General features: G+C 38.9%; 1 protein-coding gene across 1 annotated transcript in view; it reads left to right on the top strand.

Moving 5' to 3' along the window:
• Positions 1–15,426, top strand: part of SEMA3D (semaphorin 3D) — a 164,296-nt gene extending 148,870 nt beyond the window's left edge. The window contains exons 12-18 of the mRNA XM_044280111.1: positions 771–993; positions 2,398–2,486; positions 4,640–4,681; positions 5,467–5,624; positions 5,793–5,857; positions 6,912–7,051; positions 13,917–15,426. Of these exons, the coding sequence (XP_044136046.1) occupies positions 771–993; positions 2,398–2,486; positions 4,640–4,681; positions 5,467–5,624; positions 5,793–5,857; positions 6,912–7,051; positions 13,917–14,342 (1,143 nt within the window). The 3' untranslated portion in view covers positions 14,343–15,426. The remainder of the gene's footprint in view (positions 1–770; positions 994–2,397; positions 2,487–4,639; positions 4,682–5,466; positions 5,625–5,792; positions 5,858–6,911; positions 7,052–13,916) is intronic.
• The last annotated feature ends 8,587 nt before the right edge of the window (positions 15,427–24,013 follow it).

Raw genomic sequence — 24,013 nt, forward strand, 5'->3', positions numbered from 1 at the left:
GCAAATCTGCCACACAATACGTTAGTTTAGACATCTAGTCAGTATAAAGCCATTTGAATATCCTTTCATCAGCTTATTTCTAGTTACTGCATTGAATACCTGTACAAATCCACAGATTTTCTGTAAATGTCCAGTAATGATCTTTAGTTGCTTCATGACTGATAGGGTTTTGTCTACAGGCTTCTTCTGAGTCCTGTCCCCATATCACCCAATTCCGTATCGGTGTCTCTAAAGAACATGCTGCATTGTGAGATAACGGTTACAGGGAGTGCAGTGTAACATTAAATGTCAGACTCAGAATTTAGGGTCTGTCTGTTAACATAGTGCGTACTGATCCCAAATAACAGCTAGATTTGGGAATAAAATTTAGTTGCACATCTAAATTTATGTAAATTATAATTAATGTTGTCAATATAAAATTAGTTTCATTTACATTACACTATTTTTACATAGAAAGTTGTACTGTTAACCCTACACTGTACATATTTTTGTAGTAAACCTCACGATCGTAGATGGACCTACTTGTAAAAATGATCATACAGGTTAACATGAGTTCAGTGTCAGCAATATCTTCTATGACCACTAGATGGGGATATAATATAGTCAAATGCCTTTCTTTTCCATTCTTTATATTCTTTACTTCACCATGCACATACTGCTATAGTGGTCATCAAATATGTTCAGCCTTATTAACAGTGGCTTGTATATATTTATTAATTTTCTGCCAGATGTCGAAATAACTTTGCCCAAAATTTCAATATCTTTTTCAGTGTCCAAGCAACACCTATGACCCACTGATAAAATCTACCAAAGATTTCCCAGATGATGTTATTAGCTTTGTAAAGAATCATCCTCTTATGTACAAGTCAGTGTACCCTCTTCATGGTAAACCTGTTTTCACCCGACTAAATGTGGACTACAAGCTAACTCAGATTGCTGTCGACCACGTGATAGCAGAAGATGGCCAGTATGATGTTATGTTTCTTGGGACAGGTACAACACTTATCTTATGTAATATTGTCATGTAATATTTAATGTTAATTATAATTTATTATATGGAGTAATGTACTTTTTCCTGTACAAGAAAAGAATATTAGGTCAAACCCTAGACCAGACACCATAAATAAATCAGCCCCTAGACCCACCACCAACCAGATCTAAGTTCAGAATGCTTTAAATAAAATAAGACCAGATCCTCTTAATAATATAAGCCCCCATCTCCAAAATAAATATAGACAACTGAAGGAATACAATCGACCACAGCGTAATTTATTTACTTAATGTCTTTGCGGCACTGCAGCTGCACAATGACTGCAAGTCCTAACACGGACCAGCATATCAAAATCTGCAAGAATTCCTGCATAATTTGTGTTAAAATAACTGCCATATAGAAAACCTGCCGCTGATTCTGGATCAGTAATTTGTATTTTAATACTCATCCCCATTCTCCTGCTATGTGCTCACAAACTAGTCGTGGAATGCATAGAGAGGACTTCTTTTGGAGTCCACTCGATATACTGTATCCAGTGACTTGTTTGTGGGCACACAGTAGGAGAATAGGGATGCATATTGACATTCAAATTGCTTTTCGGTCTACTGTACTTAATAGGGTGTGCTAGAGGCTCCAGATTCCTTTTAATGCTGACTGTCTAAGGTTAGTTTCACATATGTTTTATAGTATCTGGCAGGCTGTTCATGCAGAGGAACAACCTAGTAGAGTTCACCGTATCCAGATACAGCCACTCACTGCCAGAGCCTATTGACTATTATAGGACCCAGCGGGGATCCGGCCAGTTTCTGGCATAAGTGCTAGGATTCGGCTGGATATAAACTAGTGCAAGCACTGTTTTTTGTTTTTCCAATACTGCCCGGATCCCCGCTGGGTCCCATTATAGTCAGTGGGGTCTGGAGGTGCACTAGTCCTATCTGGCTATGCTGGACATGATGAACCTTAAAGCATATGTGAGTAAATGTGGACCAATGTGTGCCTCAACATGCACTGCATCCAGATGCAATCTAGCAGCACTGTGCAGATGAAAGTGCCAGAGACGTTCTTATATGCTGAATATTTATTTGCATTTATTACATATAGAGGCCTGTTTAAAAAAATCTTCATAAGTACTGGGGGATCTAGACCCCTCCCAGATCCCCCGTGTGTGGACCACGGCTTCAACTTCTGTATACATTTTATTTATTTTTTAAGACGGTGGTTGACACTAAACAAGGACTTTCTTCAAAGATGAACTTGAACAGACTTTAAATGCAGGGAGAAATATCTACTGTCTGTGTAGTATCTCTCATCTTTGTATCTGTTTGTGTATGCTGACAGTGCTGACAATATAGATACAGATTACAGATATTTTATGGTGTTTTATATCTCCTATGCTTCTGTTTTAGATGTTGGAACTGTTCTCAAAGTAATCAGTGTTGCAAAAGGTATCTGGAATATGGAAGAGGTTCTGCTGGAGGAGCTGCAGATATTTAAGGTACTGAAAACAAATTATCCACTTTAGTCTAGACCTATCTGTCAATAAGACATCCATTCTACTTTTGGAGATCAGGGGATTACAAGGTTTCCCCTAACAGAAATAAACAAGGCTTTGAAATCCATTCTCTGGGCAGGTGAATATTTGTGGCCATAACACACTGTAACGAGGCAGCTTTGTTATGGTAGATGCAACGGTGAGAGTGATGAGGGCTAACATGCTGTTTACCAAGGAAGCGGAACAGAATAGGAACTGACTTTCAGACTTTGGCTGATGTCTACATGAAATTCTAATGGTTTATTTTAGAGTAAATAAAATATCAAATATTCAAAAGCCTTTAATGGTAAAACTGTTACTCACACTCAAAATTCCAGACATTGTGGTCTTGTGGACATTTATTGTGAACTCGCAAGGTGTTATGGTTTTATAACGCAGCCATAATTATATACATGTAAATCATGTACATCAAAATCAGTATCAACTGATAGAAAGCCTCCACATAGAAGGTATTAAGTTAAACTAGCTCAATGATTAATATTGGCAAAACTAAACAGTAAATGTAAAATCTAGCATGTTTCTAATAGTTTCTAATTGATATTTTTTATTCCAGCAGAGATATAGAAGTGTACAATGTAGAAAAAAAAATCTTTAGTTGTTATGAGGAAACCATCAGCAGGTTGCTGTTGACAGACAATGTTAATCATATGCCTCTATTTAGTACATTGATAACATGATTAGTGTTGAGAGAATCAAAGTCCACAAATTTGATTCTCCATTAAGCCGAATTTCCTTGTGCTTCATGGTAGCGAATCGATTTAACCAAAAATTGTGTGAAATTTTTTAAAAAAAACATACTTACCTGCTCCATTGACTCACGACGGGCCGGGCGCCGCTATCTTGCTTGAAAATCTTGCACGAAATCCCGTGGGTGATGATGTATGTTAGTCTGGTCTGATGATGTCATTGCGGGCCACATGAGATTTTGCGCCAGATCTTCAAGCAAGATGGCGGTGGCCAGCCTGTCTCGATCAAATGGATCAGGTAAGTATGATTTTTATTTTACGCTCTTTTATTTATATCAGATACCGCAATCAAGTATACATTCGTCACAATTTTTTAATTTTTTTATTTGGCGAAGCAGCCAAGTTGAACTTTTCATCAATTTGCTCATCTCTAAACATAATTAATTTGTCTTATGTGTAATTTATAATGTAGTACTACTGGCAACCATATTCATTACCTGTGTAATACCCAGTGCAGATATTGGAAATTTGTTTATTAAAGGGGTCGCACCCCTAAGACAACCTATTTTCAGATTGAAGTATTTCCCCCTCTATGAAGTTCATATTCACGAATAATGCATATGGAATAGGGTTGTCTTGTTGAGAAAACCCCTTTTATATCTTACTGGAGTCATGTGTAGTTAAAGGCAGCCCTCCAGGTCAAGAAAAAAATATTACATTTAACTGTGGAATAAACAGAACACGTACCAGGTGCCCTCCTTTTCATCTCTTCACTTAAAGATCTGCTAACTCCCCAGCTCCTCTTTTGCCATCCAAAATGCCTTGCTTCTTCTAACGCGTGCATTTGGCAGGCCAAGACACTTCGTGCTGCCCTTGGATTGGCCAGCACTTCTCACATGATCAGAGCTGGCCAATACAAGAGCAGGGCTGGACAAGCAGGACATTTTTAGACTACCAATGCACATTGTGCAGCAGAAAGTTTGAGAAGTGATTTGGCCATCTTGGATAGCAGAAGAGGAGTCTGAGAATTGCACAGATCTGCAGCTAATAAGATAAATAGGTCACCATTTAAGTGGTCTGTTCTTTCACTTGCAAATTAGATTTTTTTTAATTTTTTTCATAAACTGGAGGATTGATCTAATAGTGTATTAAGGTGCATAATTAGAATAATCAAAAGTTATATCAGCTGCCAGTTTCCAAAGTTCCAGATTTTTCTGGGGAATAGCATAAAACCGTTTGAAGCAAAAAAAAACAACATGCATGGCTAATATATTTTACATTCACTTACTATATAAAAAGCATTTGCAAATGTAACACTTTACTTAACCGTAAAATATAATGGAACTGAACAGTGGCAAATGTATTACACATATTGTAATATTTCTGATACAATGTATTTTTTTTCCCCAGAAACCATCACCAATAACTAACATAGAACTATCCATCAAACAGGTAAGATAGAATCGGATTTGACTTTCTATGCAGTCTGTTGACTGTTAAATGTTCATGCTATTAATAAAAAGCAATACAAATAGTCATGTTACCCATAATGACCACAAATCTCAAAATAAAAGCAATGAGAAGATGTATTGCTATGGACAGCTTTATATATACAGTATACATACATATATCCTCGTCATGTGTAAGATGTGTATTTGGCCTGCAGTAAACATTATAAAAATGATAATATTGTCAAATCATTTCAGTGGAACTAGAAACTCAAGAATTTTTAGCCATTCAATAACTTTCCATAAAGTTAGGAAAGGATGCATACAATACATATTGCTGATAAAGAAGGCAGCTGATGGCAAAATGGAAAAGATTAGTTTATTTGGAGTCAGGTAATATAATGAGGCAAATTCTGGAGGCTGACATAACCAAAAAGAAGTGTGTTTCAATGTATCCATCATGCTGCAAATGCAATGCTGCTTAGCTACCAGCAGGTGGTAGCATTACACCTTCTGATTGCTGATGCTAGTTCCACTCCGCAAGATATACCTGCTAGCAAAATAACTACAAGGATAGGACAATACATTTTTTTAACATATTAACAACTTATGGTAGTATTTGTATTGGATGATCCTGACTCTAAAGTGTAGTATAGTTGTATTGCTTTATTTTATTAAAATGCTATTTCTCCAACTGCAGTTAAGAACCGGCATGCTGTCACATCACTGACAAAATACAAATTTTGTAGATCCGACGATTTGACTACATTTCTATTTTTCTTATTGCAGCACCAGCTTTACATTACATCCCATGATGGTCTAGTTCAGCTGTCACCACATAGATGTGATACATATGGAAAAGCTTGTACAGACTGCTGTCTTGCTAGAGACCCATACTGTGCCTGGGATGGAAAGGCTTGTTCAAGATACATACCTACGTTAAAAAGGTAAGTCAAAGAGCTTTATTCTGCTTCAATCTTGTAGCATCACCAGAAGCATTTCATGAAGCAAATCAGCACATCTGCTCATATGGCAAACGTGTATAATTATATTTTAATAATTTGAAAGATATGATCTGTCAGATTAGTGTAACTGTAAATGTTTCCCATCCCAAGGCGTTCAAGAAGACAAGATGTGAAAAATGGGGATCCCCTTACACAGTGCTGGGATGTGGATGAGAGTAAGTATGTTGCATTAATTGATTGATATACAAATGTAGCACATCTAAACTAGAGTATGATATCATGTCTTACTGTCATATCACAACACAAAAGACTTTGAAAGCCATTGAAAAAATAAATTAACATCTTCTTGCAATTGTTTACTTAACACGTTAAATGCGGCCATACACATTAGATAGCTGTCGTATGAGTGATAGTTCAGCCAATAGCTTTCTTTCTCGACTACCTTTCATGGCTCAGTGGTTAGCACTGGTGCCTTGCAGCACTGGGGTCCTAGGTTCGAATTCGACTAAGGACAACATCTGCATGGTTTGTATGTTCTCCCCGTGTTTGCGTTGGTTTTCTCCAGGTACTCCAGTTTCCTCCCACACTCCAGAGACATACTGATAGGGACCATAGATTGTGAGCCTCATTGGGGACAGTTGGATGTTAATGTCTGTAAAGCGCTGCAGAATATAATAGCGCTACATAAGTGCATAAAATAAATAAATAAAAGTAAATATCCCCTCTACACATTCATGTTCGGCTTGGCTGAGAGTGTTTGTGTATTCAAAGGGAAAAGGCCTCTGCACGAGACACCTCTGATGGCAGCTTATTTCACCTAACCCTTCTCTACCCTGTCATCATCTGTCATGGAGGAATCGGGAGCTTCCCACACATATCAGACTGTCTTCCAAACCCGCTGTTCTTGAAGGGTTCGGCCAACAATATACAAGACAAGGATCATTGCATGTGTACATAAAAAAAGTAGACCAGTCTTATACCAGTAGCGATATTGTCATACCCATTATAGACAGTTGAAAGTTCATTAGGCAAAATTTGTACTCACTGTTTCCATCTCAACCGTGTACTTAGTGGAAAAGCCATGCCCAACTTTGTTTGTACATGGTTGGCTGCCATACCTTGCTTTCCCTTCAGGGGTGCTGCGAACCATCTTATTGAAAGCTATTGAACACAGGAAACTATATTACTGTTATTGTATTGGCTCTTTATGAAGGGAATTGGGGTTCCATCTTTAATTGTGTTTTCTTGACTAAATCTTTATGTTTCCAGAGACCGTAAATGAAGCTCCTGAGGAAAAAGTTATATTTGGTGTTGAGTTTAATTCAACTTTCCTTGAATGTGTTCCCAAGTCACAGCAAGCATCTATTAGATGGTTTATTCAGCACACAGGGGAGGAACGCCAGGAAGAGGTAAGTCATCCTGGTTATACATCTACAATAGAAATATCAGATTACATACTGATGAAAATTGTGTGTCCTTTCCTTTGTTCATGTCTTTTATGTTTTATTGGAAACGATTTATCTCTATCAGAGGAAAGCACTCCCAATCCTGCATGATTTTCCATTTCATTTTTTATGACATGAAGGAAAACTTTCTCTGATAAATGATTTTTTCTTTGCCAAGTTCTTAAGGTCAGGTCAACAGAATAAATCATTCTGGATGACGGGAATTTGATTAAATAAAGGACTATACATTATTATTAAAGGATTTAATATTAAATAGTAAAGGAGCAGTAAAATAATAATTCACATCTAACTCAGAACAGTGAAGATTACTGGTATAAGATGACTGACTTCACTAAGAAATTTGCAACTCATCACTTATCAGTAAACACAACTATCGTAAAAGCCAAAAGAGTTGTAACTTGACTTAACGTTGCTACATAGTTTAGCTAAAAGTAGGTTCACAGTTAAACAGCCTCCAATGAACATATGATCATCTTGTGAATGATTGTTTCGCAGACACAAACATATACTTTTTAGTTCATTTTGGTTGTTATGCTCATTCAAACTGGCCATACATGTTCAACAACACGGAGCGACGAATGAACTTTTTAAAAATATTCTTCTATCTTTTGTCCATGAATGTTCTTTCATAGAACAAAAGACCTTTTATCCAACTATAGGATGAAAATTTAGAACACGGTCATCCTCTTTTCAGTCTGTCATAGTTAGGTAAAACGTGTTGACTTTCAGTTAAAGTTGTCTGTTTTGATCAACTTTAGAATAATGTGTATGAGCACCATTACAGTAATTACTGAAAATCGATCCGATAAGATTTAATTACTATCACTATAGCCCCATTATAAAGATATGATCAAACAGTTGCTACCAAGCAGATGTTATCTTTCTTAACTGTCTTTCACTTAAAGTGTCCATACACCTTTTGATTTTGTCTCTCCCGACTCCCACACTTGATTTGGTTGAGCATGTTTTCAATAGGGAGAAAGAAGAAAGTGCATGCCAAACACTGCTGGAGATGACTTATCTCCCAGAAGAACAAAGGGATACAGCATAGAATATAATTTAGCTCAATCCTTCTCTCTCTTAACATCATCTGTAAGGGGAGAGTCAGGAGTGCCCCATATACATTAGATCATCAACTGGACAATACATGTTTATAGGGTTCTTTCATCATTTATATATTGATGCCATAATCTGTTTTCCCAGTAGCTAAAGGAAGAGAAGTGAGGTGCCTGTTTTTAGGAGATGGAAAACACCTTAAGAAGACAAAAAAAGAGTGAAATATAGATTTAGGTGCTCAGATGTTTGGGGTGGGCAAAGCCATGAGAGGCTCCATCCTTACCGTTACTTGCATCCCATGGCAATAAAGAAAAAGATTTTTCTCTTTAGACAAAGATACTGTTAGTGCATCCCGCTCAGGAATATTCTTTGGCCAGAGCAGGCAGTAAATGCAAAGATATATTTTCAATCTATAGTATTTAACTTGCCATGCATTTCAGAGACATCACACTATTTTTAAATTACCTGAAATTACTACTGAACGTCTTCTATAGTGACACACAATGAACCCTTTCTTCTGTTATATAAACGGATGGTTGAGGCACAGGCAGCTCGACCCACTGCAATCAGCTTATTCTTGCCAATGTTTAACAACCCCTTTAAGTTATTAATTCTTCCACATGTCAATAATAGGTTTGGTTAACATAAAAATGTATTCCTTTTAACTGCTCAGTCTATGTCCATGGAGAAGTAACACCGACTGCCATAAAATTTCCTATATTAGCTGATGCTGTTAAGCTATGGGAATTTAAACTTTTTGTGGCTTCGTAACCCTGTTATTGGATCATTCTTGCTTATAAATGGAGCAGCTAAAGAGAACTTGTCATCACACCTCATGTGTCTGTTTTAGCAAATAATTGTATTCCACATGAAATGACAATAATGCAGCATTTATTCCTGTTGTGCCATTCCACTATAATTCCTGCAAGGTTAACGAAAAATGGTGCAATTGGGTACTACCAGGTGGGCACTATAGGGCATATTTCTTAAGACCATCATTTTAGACTCCGGTTTTAATAAAGGCCCATAGCTGGCGGAGGATCCGCCAAAGTTATAAAGAGGCCACAATTTTAGACCTGGCATGAGCGGGAAGAAGTCACTGCTGTCTGCGCATGAAATACGCCTTATTTAGGCATATTTTAAATTATTAGATGACCCCCTATGTCTGCAAAGTCTGACACTATCCGATTAGTACTGCCAATATCAGACTGTGCAAGGTATCAGACCCTCACCATTAGATACTGATGACCTATTCAGTGGATAGGTCATCAGTGTAAAAGTATCGTAAAAACCCTTTAAATATTTTTTGTTGGAAATAAATTAATCAATTTTCATAGGCTTTCTGGTCCTCAAGGATGGGGGTATTGATGTAAACTCTGTAGTTTAAATACATTGGCAGAGAACTCCTTATAATACATGGCTCGGCAGTTCATAATACTTGTATGTGCAAGCACATTGTATTTCCCACTGTCCTTCCAGCTATCTCAGCCACCTGTTAGGTCCTATTTTTTTGTACAACTTACATGGAAATAATCAAGTGTGATAAAATTAAACACAGAAGCTAGCATGATTATTAGAGGCTTTGCCTTACTAAAAATACTCTCTCTAGAAGCATGCAACATGCTAAGGGCAAGGTAACATTAATTAGGGATTTGGAAATAATTGTATTACCTTTCATTTACCAGGCCAAATCTACTTCTTCTTTCTGACAGGAAATGTATTTAAGATAACAAATATCCTTCTGCTGAAAGACTATTAAAAGCAACTATTAGTTCTGGTCCATAAGCCAGAGTCTACTTATGGGCATATTACTTAAGGGGTGAATTATTTTATCTTTTTTAATAATTTGCAAAAAATGGTGCATATTTCCTTGTCTATTTTTCCCCAACAAATTTTGGCAAAGAGAGCATGGAACTTCCCTTGAGCTAAATGAACAGAACAGATGATCAGCAGGATGTCGGGTGTCGAACCCCATTCAGTCAGATAGTGATGCTCTCTCAGAGTAAAAGGTTGGACAACCCCTTTAAAACTTTGTTCATACTTTTTAGTTCATTTCCATCAGGGTTCCTTTGCTAAAGTACCCATTAAAAACAATGGGGGAAAACTAATCCTTGCTGATCCATCAAATTTGTCATAATGGATTCTAATGTTCTATAATGGATTCCTCATATTTATTGTGGATCTTGTAAGAATAGAAACGATTAACAGAACTTAACACTGGAACGTGATGTTTTCAGTGTTAACAATGCAATAAAGGGGTTATTGTAATTAACAGGATTTTTAAGTTAATAGAGATAGATTCCTTGCCCTGGATCCTCATAAAGGCAACTACAAATAGCATTTCCCATATAGAGGACCCAGCATTTCCATGCAATACACAGGGAGCCTATTGATTTCAATGGGTACTGGCTAGTGCGTCATCTCTTAGAAACCTAGAAACATATATCTTCTAACACAATAATAATGCAATCAGTCATTGTCACATCTGCTCTTATAGCTGATTCTTGATGAAAGGTCTGCTTTGAAGATGTTGCCATCCAAATGCAGCTGTCTTCTTGGAGAAGATGCTCCTCATGAGCTTTAGTTAAAGGAATGCTCTGCTTACCCAACAGAGTAGATGACCCCATTTGCAGTGATCAATAACAAATATGTTGTCCATTTCCTTTTCTTGTCTTATTATACTTTCTAAGCCCTTATGATTTACATAATAGAATGATTTCACATGGTTTACTGTCAACAAAGATGTGAGAAATGATGGTGTACTCCTACAATACTGATGTGTATCTTTGCCCAAATATAATAGCATACACTATTGAGGATGCTGCCCTCATGGAATAACATGTTTCAGTAGTCTTTACATTTTTAGACATTGTTGTAAAGGAAGTTTTCATGTATATATGCTCACTGTATATAAATAAAGAGAGCTCATGAAAAACATGGTTAGCAAAAATATCAACCCATGTTATACAAATACATCTATACGCTTACAGGTTAAGCGGAAACTTAATTTTGGTAATCTTTAGTAAGTTCAACACCCTTGCTAATACACTGCTGAATCTTAAAGGTGCTATAAAATATGAACATATGCCACTTACTAATTTATTTTTACTTTCACCTGTTTAGCATGAAAGGATTTTTAGATATGCTGCCCATGTAAACAGTGGTGATTTACAGTCTCCTCCACCATCTGGTCAGGACACTGCTTCAACCACTGCCCATGCCATCTGCGCAGAGCTATAGTTCTTCAACCGTGTACATGATTTGTGTCACATATTTAAGGGGTTATCCCATGACTAATCTAATAAATGAAATCATATAGTATATGCCAATCTCTTTCTAACAAAGCTAGATCCAGCCCTGTACCTCACATAGATTCAGTGATCTTTTTATTCATTGCTGAAAGCTCAAAGGGTGTGTGTCCATGCTCTCCTTATCACAGCTCAGGAGGCAGTTGACGGATGAAACTGAGCATGTGCGGCCATCTCAGTGAGCAAGACAAAGAAATAAGAAAAAGAACAAAGCGCAGGTGGCACTATACAGATACATTTTACTGAATAACTTAGTGGTTATGCTAATTTTTTAAATACTTGCAATTACAAAAGTATTCATATCCAGGTGCTGGTTTTAAAACTGTAGAATATTTTTCGTGGGACAACCCCTTTAAATAATATTCATAATACCATTCTATGTTTACACAACAAGTATTCAGTCTCTTCATATATATATATATATATATATATATATATATATAGAAAAGGAAAAGTCCAATGGGAGCACCAACCAAAGTGTGGGTGCAGATCCAACACAGGGCAACGGCAGACCCCAAAATTTGTATAAAGCGAAAAAGTAGGACTGCACTCCAGATGTAGTAAAATAGCAGTGATTTATTCACCCATAATATGGCAAATCTTGCGACGTTTCGGCTCACAAGAGCCTTCCTCAAGCTTGAGGAAGGCTCTTGTGAGCCGAAACGTCGCAAGATTTGCCATATTATGGGTGAATAAATCACTGCTATTTTACTACATCTGGAGTGCAGTCCTACTTTTTCGCTTTATATATATATATATATATATATATATATATATACCGTATATGATACATAGATCATTGGAGTCAGTAGCTAAGAGGACTGATAATCTATGGCTGGCGTTTCATACACAACTCTTAGTCTGAAGTCAGTTGGTGCAAAAAGAGGCCAGTTCCTGGCATTAATTATAGTAAATCTTGGCCCTAGGAGGCCATGAACCTCCTGCTAAGATGTACCCATTTTTCTTGTCACTTTAGTGGAGCGAATGGTAATTTTTTTTGTGCCTCAAAAATGGTGTAAAAGCATTGATGAATTGATGAATTTGCCTCAATATCGCCAGGATCTGTGCTTTAAAACCAAATTACAGTACTATGTATGAAGATCTACAAACTATTTTAGTACAAAACATAGGAACTCTTTTAAATGGGTTGTCCCACAAAAAATATACCACTGTTTTCAAACCAGCACCTGGATCTGAATACTTTTTTAATTACATGTAAGTCAAAATTTTATATAGCCACTCAGTTATTCAATAAAATATATATGCATAGCACCACCTGCTTTTTGCTCTCTGTCCCGCCCACTGAGAAGGCTGCACATGCTCAGTTTCATCCTTCAACTGTCTCCTGAGCTGCTATAGGGAGAGAGCTTCAGCGGAATGGACACACCTCCTGAGCTACAGCAGAAAAGACACTCCTCTTCATCTGCCAGCTTGATATAGACCTAGCAGAGCAATGAATGGAAAGATCTCTGGATCCATATGAGATACAGGGCTGGTTCTAGCTTTGTTAGAGAGAGATTGGCATGAACTATATCATAAGGGATTTCCCCAGTTTAGAGTATTTATGGACTATCCTCAGAATAGACAATATACATAGTTGGGGGACTAACTATCAAAGCCCTGTTGATCAGCCATTTGAAGAGACTGTACTGATGCCATACAGATCATATAAAAGATAGCTGTTGATATGATTATAAGACTTGTATTCAGTTAATTTACTCATGACCTTCATTCTGACATCCTGAATTGCTTGCTCTTTTAGATGTAGTAGACCTCTTATCCCACTGTCTCTTGTTTATGAATTAAACATAAGAATGTGTTCCACATCAAAGGAAGATAGGTTGTTTAGGGTGAAAACTGCAGTAATAAGATATACTAAGACATTAGTCATTGTAGTATGTGCATGGTTAGTTGTAAAATTAGTCTAAAACAAAGCCAAGCGTTCTTAGTCATGGTGACTCTTGTTAAATATCATTGAATTTGGTATTCATATAGGAGAGAATTACAATGGTAAGGCTAAAATGTATTTTCAAATGTCAGTTAGAACTGGCAATTGTGGTAGGTGGTATATAGATAGACAGGTTGATAAATGCTAGATATATAGACATACAGAGACAGATCTGCCACATAACATGAATTATAGTTGCATAAATTATAATGGGGGACAAAACTTTATTGTATGTTGCATTTTCACGCTGACCTCAACATGGAGGAGTGGTGCGGTGCTGTTGGGGGCATAGCGGGAGCAGGACCATTAACCCCGGAAAATTCACAAACATTTGCACCAGGAAGCTGTGGTAAATGATGGTTGAAATGTACTTCAGTCAGGGTCTGGAGTATTAAAGGGGCTCGGTTTCAAAGACTTTGATAAAAGACCCCCAATATGTTTTGTTAGTTACTTTGAAAGAGCATTTTTTAAAGTATTTTTTTTTCTTGTTTGACAGATAACATCTGATGAAAGAGTCATTAAAACAGAATATGGGCTTTTGATCCGCAGTCTACAAAAGAAGGACTCTGGAACATATTATTGTAAAGCACAAGAACATACATTTATTCACACCCTGGTTAAGCTCAATGTAAAAGTGATAGAAAATGAGCAGATGGAACAAACCCAGAAGATGGAAGAGGATGAGGCTAGAGGCCGAGAGTTAATAACAGAGTCACGACTGAGGTACAAGGATTATTTGCAACTTCTAAGCAGCCCTACCTTCAGCATGGATGAGTACTGCGAGCAGATGTGGCACAAGGAGAAGAAAAGACAACGCAATAAAGGAGGAGCAAAGTGGAAACATGTCCAAGAGATCAAAAAGAGCAGGAACAGGAGACACCATGAACAAAGGGAGAAGCAGGCTAGAATTTTATCAGCATAGACTGAGCTGGGTGTACTGTGGACAATTTCATATTATTTCGTTGTGTACATTTCTTGTATTAATATTCCTTTTTCCAATGGGAAGTACCAATGCATACAAGACAATGTAGTACGAAGAATATTCTAGAAAAGTGAAGCCACTTCACGTTTTGTATTACAGCTTTCAAAGAATAGACTGGGTTAAGGGGTTATAGACTTCTTTGTGTAGTGTTGTTTGTATGTAGCCTCATTTTCTGGGTTAAGTTAATGACTGGTCGTTCAGGCTTTTATTTATTAAACTATGTTATTAAGGTGCCTCGTTCTCTTCCTTTTTGTAAGTTATAAGTTAATATTGGGATGTTTAAAACAACTGTTTACTTGTTAATGTTTAGTTTTTATTCTACTATTGAATATGGTATTTTTAAGACAACCTGATTATGAGACTTTTGTGTTACAGTTGTATGTTGATCGTAATGGTTCAAAAAGTGTACAAAATAATGCAAAGCAAGGGACACACTGTGACTCAGTATTCCACTAATGATTTAAAGGGGTTGGGCACCTTTTAGGAGGTTTTTGAAAACTCCCCTCCTTGCTAGACCTGCAAACGTGAAATATGCATACCTGCTCCTGGTGCTGGGTCCGGCTACATTACTCTCTGTCCTTGGCTGTCTTGCTCAAATCTCTCTCTGTCAACATCTCCTTTGCTGCCACTGAAGCCAATCACTGGCTGCAGAGGTGACCTCTCCCCTTCTGTCATGTGACCAACTGAGTTGAGGCAAGGGGAGCAGGTCACACCTGAGGCAAGTGATTGGCTGCAGCTGCGTCAAAGTGAATTTGGATAGCAGGGGATCTAAACGAGGAAGCAGAGGACATTGATCTGGGTAAGTATTCTTCTCTATTGCATCTCTGGCCAGGAAGGTGGTTTGTCCAAAAAAACTAAACAAAAGGTGGCCAGCCTCTTTAACACTAGCTTTTGGTAATTCCATGATCTTTTGCTTTGACAACATTCTGTTTTACAGATAGTAGACGTGAAAGTTTACAGACTCCATTGAGCTCTTTTATGTCAGGAAAATGCGCACAATCCAATAAAGATACTTGTTGAAATACTTATGGTTTATGTTGTATTTTGTCTATATTTTGACATCATCATAGTAACTGGGCTCAATGTAAATGTTCATATTTTTGAGTCTGAATTTTTTAAATCGGTTTAGCTTGAGCTTATGTTGCTGTAATTTGCATCAAATTTATCAAACCGCATGTTTGGTGCACCTGGGAATATGTATAGAAATATGACTTCAGTTTTATGCCACTACCCTACTCGTATGAAATCTCTTTTTTGCAACTTTTTGCCCTAAACTGGCAGTGGATCTGAAGTTATGAAGAGGCGCGGGCCTCTCCATAACTTTGGCGCATCCAGCACCAATTCTAAATGTAAGACAGCTTCAAAGCTGTCTTACATTTAGACCATTTTCTAAGCCTAAACCCCACCCATGCCACGCCCACAATTTTAGAACTGGCGTGTCTGGACATTTAAACCCTCAGATTCCATCGTGAAATGTGACCATGGCATCTAACAGGTGGAAAAAACAGAAATACATGTTTGCCGGACAGGAATGCAAGTAAAATATGAGCTAATGACAACTCTAATTTAACTTAAAGGTCATTTTACATTGGCTGAGGATCAGGGAAATTAACAGGAATTAACTTTTGTACAAACACATTCCTGATGACTGCCCCATGTAAATGGTGCCACTGTTACCCGCTGCACAAGCAAACACTCATGTGTTGGTGAGCTCATCTTTTATAAAATCATCATTTCTGGGCAGTCAGAGTAGCAATCACTAATCCCCATACAGAGGAGTTAATTGCTGCAAGTAAATGTCATTCAGGTCAGGGAGCAGGCAATTTTTGGGAATGTCAGCCAATTTTAAAAGGGTTTTAGGTCTAAGGCTACTTTCACACTAGCGTTTCTATTTTCCGGTATTGAGATCCGTCCTAGGGTCTCAATGCCAGAAAAAAAGCCTCAGTTTTTTCCCCATTCATTGTCAATAGGGATAACATGTAACTGAACAGAACGTAATGCTCCAAAATGTATTCCATTCCATTTGGTTGTGTTCCCGTACCGGAGAACAAACTGCAGCATGCTGCGGTTTTCTTTCCGTCATGGGATGCAGAGCTAGACTGTCATCTGTCATGACCCACAATGCAAGTTAATGGGGACAGATCCGTTTTCCCTGACACAATAGAAAACAAATCGGTCCCCCATTGACTTTCAATTGTGTCCATGACGGATCCGTCTCGGCCATGTTAAAGATAACACAACCGGATCCATTCATAACGGATGCAAATGGTTGTATTATCAGTAACGGAAGCGTTTTTGCTGAACCCTGCCAGATCCAGCAAATGCTAGTGTGAAAGTAGCCTAACTTGGCTTTTACATATTTGATCAATGGATAATCATAAACGCTTAGGTCACCGGTGGCCAATCCAACATATTATGGGGGCCTTAAATCCTAACCATAACTCTGCATGAGATTCAACTAAGAATTGGACAAAAGGTAAGCACACATATAAACACACACATAGGATTTTTTTTTTTTTACACACGTACAGTATATGGGAGAGATTCCACCTTTCATTGTTCAAAGGAGGTGTGAAAAATGAAAGGTGGAATCTGATTGGTTTCTATGGGCAACTAAGCCAGTTCTACTTTACACCAGTTTGATAAATCTGCCCCTGCATATATACATTTTATATGAATACAAAATAGACATTTTATAGAGCTAAACATAGGTTACTACTCAGCAAAAGAGTAATAAAAAAAGCTTTCCAAAACAGCTGAAAAATAACCAAATACAGTTATACGTAGCGACATAAACATACATACAAATTCGGAATAGGGGAAGATACCACAGTGCCCCCATAACAGAGGAGAAAACCGTGTATGCCTTCTGTTTTTATGATTGGGCAGAGCTCTCAGCATACAGGTATCTGCACTATATGAATTCTAGGCTGCTGCAGAACAGGCACTTGAGTGCCCAAATACAGCCCTTCATAATGTAATCTGGACAAGAGTGGTTGAGAATCTTGAAGAGAAAGCAGGGCTCTTCATTAAAACATTTTATTAGTTATTAGACAACTGCGGTCCATTTGATTGTGTACATAATAGAATATCTTATGCAGGCGTTTGTAAAATATCTGATAGAAATATTACATAGGCCATACAACCTGTAAACCTGCTGGGAGACGAATGTCAAGGAGACTTACAATAAATGTGTATTATACATGCCGTCCTGACATTATGAAAGGACTATTAAATATGTGTGATGGTAATGACAAATGTCTCTTTCTAGTTACACTGGTGGTGTCACGGACAATCTCTGACATAATGAAACACTCGACAGTGGCTGCTGACTGTCACATGGCAGTTACCGTTTGGTTTTCATAAATGAAAGTGAGTAGACAAATGGAAACTCTTTACTGGTAAAACCATTACACTGAACACAGGACATATGCTACGACTAGACTGGCTTATTGTGTGATCCCAGGAGAAGGACGCACATGCTGCAGAATACTTCCAGCACACAATCCAGCTATCCTGAGCAAGCCAGTACTGTAAATGCTATCTTCTGAATGATTAAATAATATTTTCCAATATACAATTACACGTTAGATATATAGAAGATTGCTGTATACTTACAGCTGCTTAGCTTTACAGCTGCTTAGAAAAGAATAATATATAGAACAATAGCAGCTTTATTCCTGTTAAAGAAAGGTAATCAGAACAGAAAATGTTGTTTAAATCATGTTTTTATGTAAAACATATATATATATATATATATATATATATATAAAAAAGGAATGTGGGCAGCACCACTGTCTGTGTAGTATACTCGGAGTGCCAGCGGCTGAGTAGGCGATCCACCTCCAACGATATAAAATAAAAGAATTCCGCAGCACATCCACGTAGTAAGAAAAATGAAAAAACTTTATTCACCAAGCATGCGACGTTTCAATCCTCTCAATGGGATTTTCCTCAAGCAGCTGCTTGAGGAAAATCCCATTGAGAGGATTGAAACGTCGCATGCTTGGTGAATAAAGTTTTTTCATTTTTCTTACTACGTGGATGTGCTGCGGAATTCTTTTATTTTATATATATATATACAGTACAGACCAAAAGTTTGGACACACCTTCTCATTCAAAGAGTTTTCTTTATTTTCATGACTATGAAAATTGTAGATTCACACTGAAGGCATCAAAACGATGAATTAACACATGTGGAATTATATACATAACAAAAAAGTGTGAAACAACTGAAAATATGTCATATTCTAGGTTCTTCAAAGTAGCCACCTTTTGCTTTGATTAGTGCTTTGCACACTCTTGGCATTCTCTTGATGAGCTTCAAGAAACGGTTTTCACTTCACAGGTGTGCCCTGTCAGGTTTAATAAGTGGGATTTCTTGCCTTATAAATGGGGTTGGGACCATCAGTTGCGTTGTGGAGAATTCAGGTGGATACACAGCTGATAGTCCTACTGAATAGACTGTTAGAATTTGTATTCTGGCAAGAAAAAAGCAGCTAAGTAAAGAAAAACGAGTGGCCATCATTACTTTAAGAAATGACATTGACCTGGTCTCTAATCTGAGCTGCTGTTAACCTGCGATTTCTGAGGCTGGTGACTCGGATGAACTTATCCTCCGCAGCAGAGGTGACTCTTGGTCTTCCTTTCCTGGGGCGGTCCGCATGTGAGTAAGTTTCTTGATGGTTTTTGTGACTGCACTTGGGGACACTTTCAAAGTTTTCCCAATTTTTCAGACTGACTGACCTTCATTTCTTAAAGTAATGATGGCCACTCGTTTTTCTTTACTCAGCTGCTTTTTTCTTGCCATAATACAAATTCTAACAGTCTATTCAGTAGGACTATCAGCTGTGTATCCACCTGAATTCTCCACAACGCAACTGATGGTCCCAACCCCATTTATAAGGCAAGAAATCCCACTTATTAAACCTGACAGGGAACACCTGTGAAGTGAAAACCATTTCAGGTGACTACCTGAAGCTACCTTGAAGCTCATCAAGAGAATGCCAAGAGTGTGCAAAGCAGTAATCAAAGCAAAAGGTGGCTACTTTGAAGAACCTAGAATATGACATATTTTCAGTTGTTTCACACTTTTTTGTTATGTATATAATTCCACATGTGTTAATTCATAATTTTGATGCCTTCAGTGTGAATCTACAATTTTCATAGTCATGAAAATAAAGAAAACTGTTTGAATTAGAAGGTGTGTCCAAACTTTTGGTCTGTACTGTATATGCATATATATTATTATTATTATTATTATTGTTATTTTTTTATTACTATTATTAGGCAGCATTTTTTGATCTGTACAAATCCCTTTTCAGCAGTCATTTCATTATCATCACCAGCAGATTTCCAATGACATATAACACCTTTGTATAGATTACACAGGATACACCTTTCAGAATAGGTGATATTACAGTTTATCTACTTATTCTTTGTAAAGTTACCTCTGCATAGGTCACAAAGCATGCCTAGAAAACTCTCCCATAGAAGTCAATAAGGTCCCTCCTGTCCATTGTGTCTATGTCCCAGGGTGGCCATATCTGAATGCTGTTAACAACAGCTCAGGTAAAATGGCAGCCCATATACAGTAATTGTGTTTAGGAATTATAAAAAAAAGTTCTCACTCAAAAACCCAAAAATAGAGAAAAGGATAGGTGTCACTATCTGGCTTTAATCTTTTCAGAACTGGACCATTTTCTGTATTTGTGTTTCTTTTTTTAACTACTCCTTCATGGAGACTTTTTTAAATTTTACCATTTATATAGCTGTATGAGGGGTTGTTTTTTGAGGCACAAGTCATACTTTCTAATGGCATCATTTAATGTTGCATATAATGTAATGGGAATCTGGAGAAAAATTCCAAAAAAAGACGCTAATTCCACCATAGTTTTATGGTTTACATTTTTGCGGCATTAACTATGCAGTAAAATTGACCTGTTCTCTTTATTCTCCAGGTCAGTATTACAGCTATATCACAATTGTATAATTATTCTTGCATTTTAATTAGTGTTTATCGAGCATGCTCAGCTCGAGTCTCCTCCCCGCACGTTTGTTGCAGATAAGTACTGCTCTTCACTGTAATGCCGTAGCCATGTTGGTTACTGGCATTACAGTGATTGGCTGGCCGGAACGCGTTATCAGGGGCTATACAGACCCAAAAGTCCTTTTAAGGACTATTGTGTGTGGCAGCAATATCTATTTTTAGCGCATCCTGCGCAAAATAGCGTGCAATAGTTAGGCCGCTGCAGACAGCGACATTATCTGCGCTACATCTCCTGTGTAAAGTGTGCGCATCCTAAAAATATCTGTGACATCTAGTGTATTTTTCCGTAGACAGTGTCCACTGCGGACAGTGACATTAGCTGCGCTACATCCCCTATGTAACGTTTACACATCCCAAATAGCTGTGACATTACCTGTATTTTTATATTAGCCACTGCTGACAGCATTGACATTATCTGCGGTATATCTCCTGTTCCACGTTTCCACATCCCAAATACCTGTGACATTCCCTGTAATTTTTTATTAGCCACTGGTGACAGCATTGACATTATCTGCGGTATATCTCCTGTGTGATGTTTCCACATTACAAATACCTGTGACATTCCCTGTAATTTTTTATTAGCCGCTGCTGACATCAGCGACATTATCTGCGGTATATGTCCTGTGTTACGTTTCCACATCCCAATTACCTTTTTGAATTTTTCGGCACATACACTTACAAATCCTAGGCTACTGTACGTGTGACATACTTTTAAGCATATATAACATTTTATATGAAGCAGGCGAGCAGTAAGGGACAGGGAAGTGGCCGTGATGCTGATGGTGCACGCAGAGGCCGTGGCCCTGTGCGTGTTAAAACTGTGCCTGCTGCCAGAGCACGAGAAAAACAATCATCCACAATACCTAGCTTCATGTCCCAGTCTGCAGGACAACGCTCTCGAAGTCAAACCAGTGCGACCAGGTTGTCGGTTGGATTGCAGCAGATAATGCTTCCAGTAGGTGGGCCGAATGCCTGGGTCCACAATCTGTGTCTGCGTGTCACATCACTGCCTCCTCTTCCGCTATGTTACTTGCTGGACAATCCCCTATAGAAGGTGCAGGGCCGGATGCCTCCCACCCTGCACTTGTACCTTCGCAAGCACCATTAGCGACCACATCCACTTTCGTGTCCCAGCGCAGTGTACAAATGTCCTTACCCAAGGCATTTGAACGCAAGCGCAAAAATAAGGTTTTTACGGAAACACGGATCCGCAAAAAAACGGACCATAAGGAAAATTGAGGACGTGTGAATGGAGCCTAACTTAGTGGTTCAGCGGTTTCTCAAAACCTACCCAAATTTACCTGAGTGTAGAAGTGTGGTGAAGGTGTGCTGCGTGTGCCCGTTACCGCAAGTCATCGACAGCTTCTGTGGTCTGGCAACGCTGCAGCAGCTCACCGACTGTTGTGCGATGTGAGCACGTGCTGGAACCCAGTTAGCTTCCGCTCTTCACAAGCAAGGAGTGGGCATAGATGTCTGACCTCTATGAGGTTTTAAGAAACTTTGAGGAATCAACACAGATGGTGAGCGTCGATAACGCAATAATCACCGTCACCATCCCACTTCTATGTCTACTCAAACGCGGACGCTTTGCATGTGAAAGAGGTGGAAATGGGGGAAGAAAGTACACAGGGTGATAGCCAGACCACCCTCAGTTCGTGTTTTCAGGGCAAATTGGATGATGAGGAGGAGGAGGAGCAGGAGATGCTTGCCTCCACTACAGAGGGTAATACCCATGGAAGTTGAATTCCATCTGTTCAGCAGAAGAGGAGGAAGAGGATGAGGAGATTGAGAGTCATCCTCCTGATGACGACAGCAAAGTCTTGCTTGTTGGGACTCTGGCACACATGGCTGACTTTATGTTGGGCTGCATTTCCCGTGACCCACGCATTTTACGGATTTTGGACAGCACCAATTACTGGTTGTTCACCCTTTTTGAACACCGCAACAAACTTCTCATCTCTCATTTCTGTGGTGGAGAGAAGAAGCAAAATGGTGCAATATCAGAAGGTCCTTGTGGAAAAATAGCTCCAAAGATTTCCAGCTGACAACGCTGGCGGCAGTTTACATAGTTCCTTGGGCAACCGAGGAGGGGAGATGTGTGAAACACACAGCAGTTCCAACAGAGGCAGGGCAACACTCTCCAAAGCCTGGGACAGTTTCATGACACCCCACCAGCAACCTCACCCTGATGTGCGGCCTAGTGTTACAAGGAGGGAAAATTTTGGGAAGATGGAGAAGGAGATGTAGCAGACTATGTCAGCATCATCAATGATCCCTCTGTGCCTTACAACTACTGGGTGTCCAAGCTGGACACGTGGCACGAATTGACACTCTATGCTTTGGAGGTGCTGGCATGCCCTGCCACCAGCGTTTTGTCAGAGCGGGTATTTAGTGCAACTAGGCGCAAAATAACTGATAAACGCATCCACCTGTCAACTGAAAATGCTGACAAGTTGAATCTTATAAAACTGAACAAGGCCTGGATTGCCCCTCACTTCTCTACTCCACCAGAGGAATGCGGCTGAACATTAAGGCACTTTAAATGTGTTTTTCATAATGTACTGAATACACTGTATTCCCATGCACCCTTTCCACCACAAAAAAGGGTATATTGTTAAATCTTCCTTTTCTCGTCCTCCTCCTCTTCCATCATATCGACATGCTTATTAGACTGCCCTCGCTCCTAATGTTGTAGAGGGTCAACTCACATGCAGGCCCTCGCATATAATGTTTTACAGGGTCAGCTCACCAGCAGGCTCTCACCTACAATCTTTTAGAGGGTCAGCTAACCTGCAGGCCCTTGCATATAGTGTTTTAGAGGGTCATCTCACCAGCAGGCCCCCAACTGCAATCTTTAATAGGATCAACTCACCTGCAGGCCCTGGCATGTAATGTTTTAGAGGGTCAGCTCACCAGCAGACCCTCACCTACAATCTTTTAGAGTGTCAGCTCACATGCAGGCCCTCGCATATAATGTTTTTGGGGGGTCAGCTCATCAGCAGGCCCTCAATCATAATGTTTTACAGGGACAGCTCACCAGCAGGCCCTCACCTACAATATTTTATAGGGTCAGCTCACCTGCAGGCCCTTTCATATAATGTTTTTGAGGGTCAGCTCACCAGCAGGCCCTCAACTATAATGTTTTACAGGGTCAGCTCACCAGCAGCCCCTTGCCCATAATTTTTTCAATAGTTAGCTAAGCAGCATGCACTCACCCATAACTTTTAAATGCTCAGATCAGCAGCTGGAACTCACCCCTAATGTTTTAGAGGGTCAGCTCTGCAGAAAAACCTCACCCCTAATGTTTTAGATGGTCAGCTCACCAGCAGGCGTTCACCTACAATCTTTTAGAGGGTCAGCTCACATGCAGGCCCTCGCATATAATGTTTTACAGGGTCAGCTCACCAGCAGGCCCGCACCTAAAATCTTATAGAGGGTCAGCTCACCTGCAGGCCCCCAACTGCAATCTTTAATAGGGTCAACTCATCTGCAGGCCCTCACATGTAATGTTTTAGAGGGTCAGCCCACCAGCAGACCCTTACCTACAATCTTTTAGAGTGTC

This window comes from Bufo gargarizans, chromosome 2 (assembly GCF_014858855.1).
Source record: "Bufo gargarizans isolate SCDJY-AF-19 chromosome 2, ASM1485885v1, whole genome shotgun sequence".
Taxonomy (NCBI): Eukaryota; Metazoa; Chordata; class Amphibia; order Anura; family Bufonidae; genus Bufo; species Bufo gargarizans.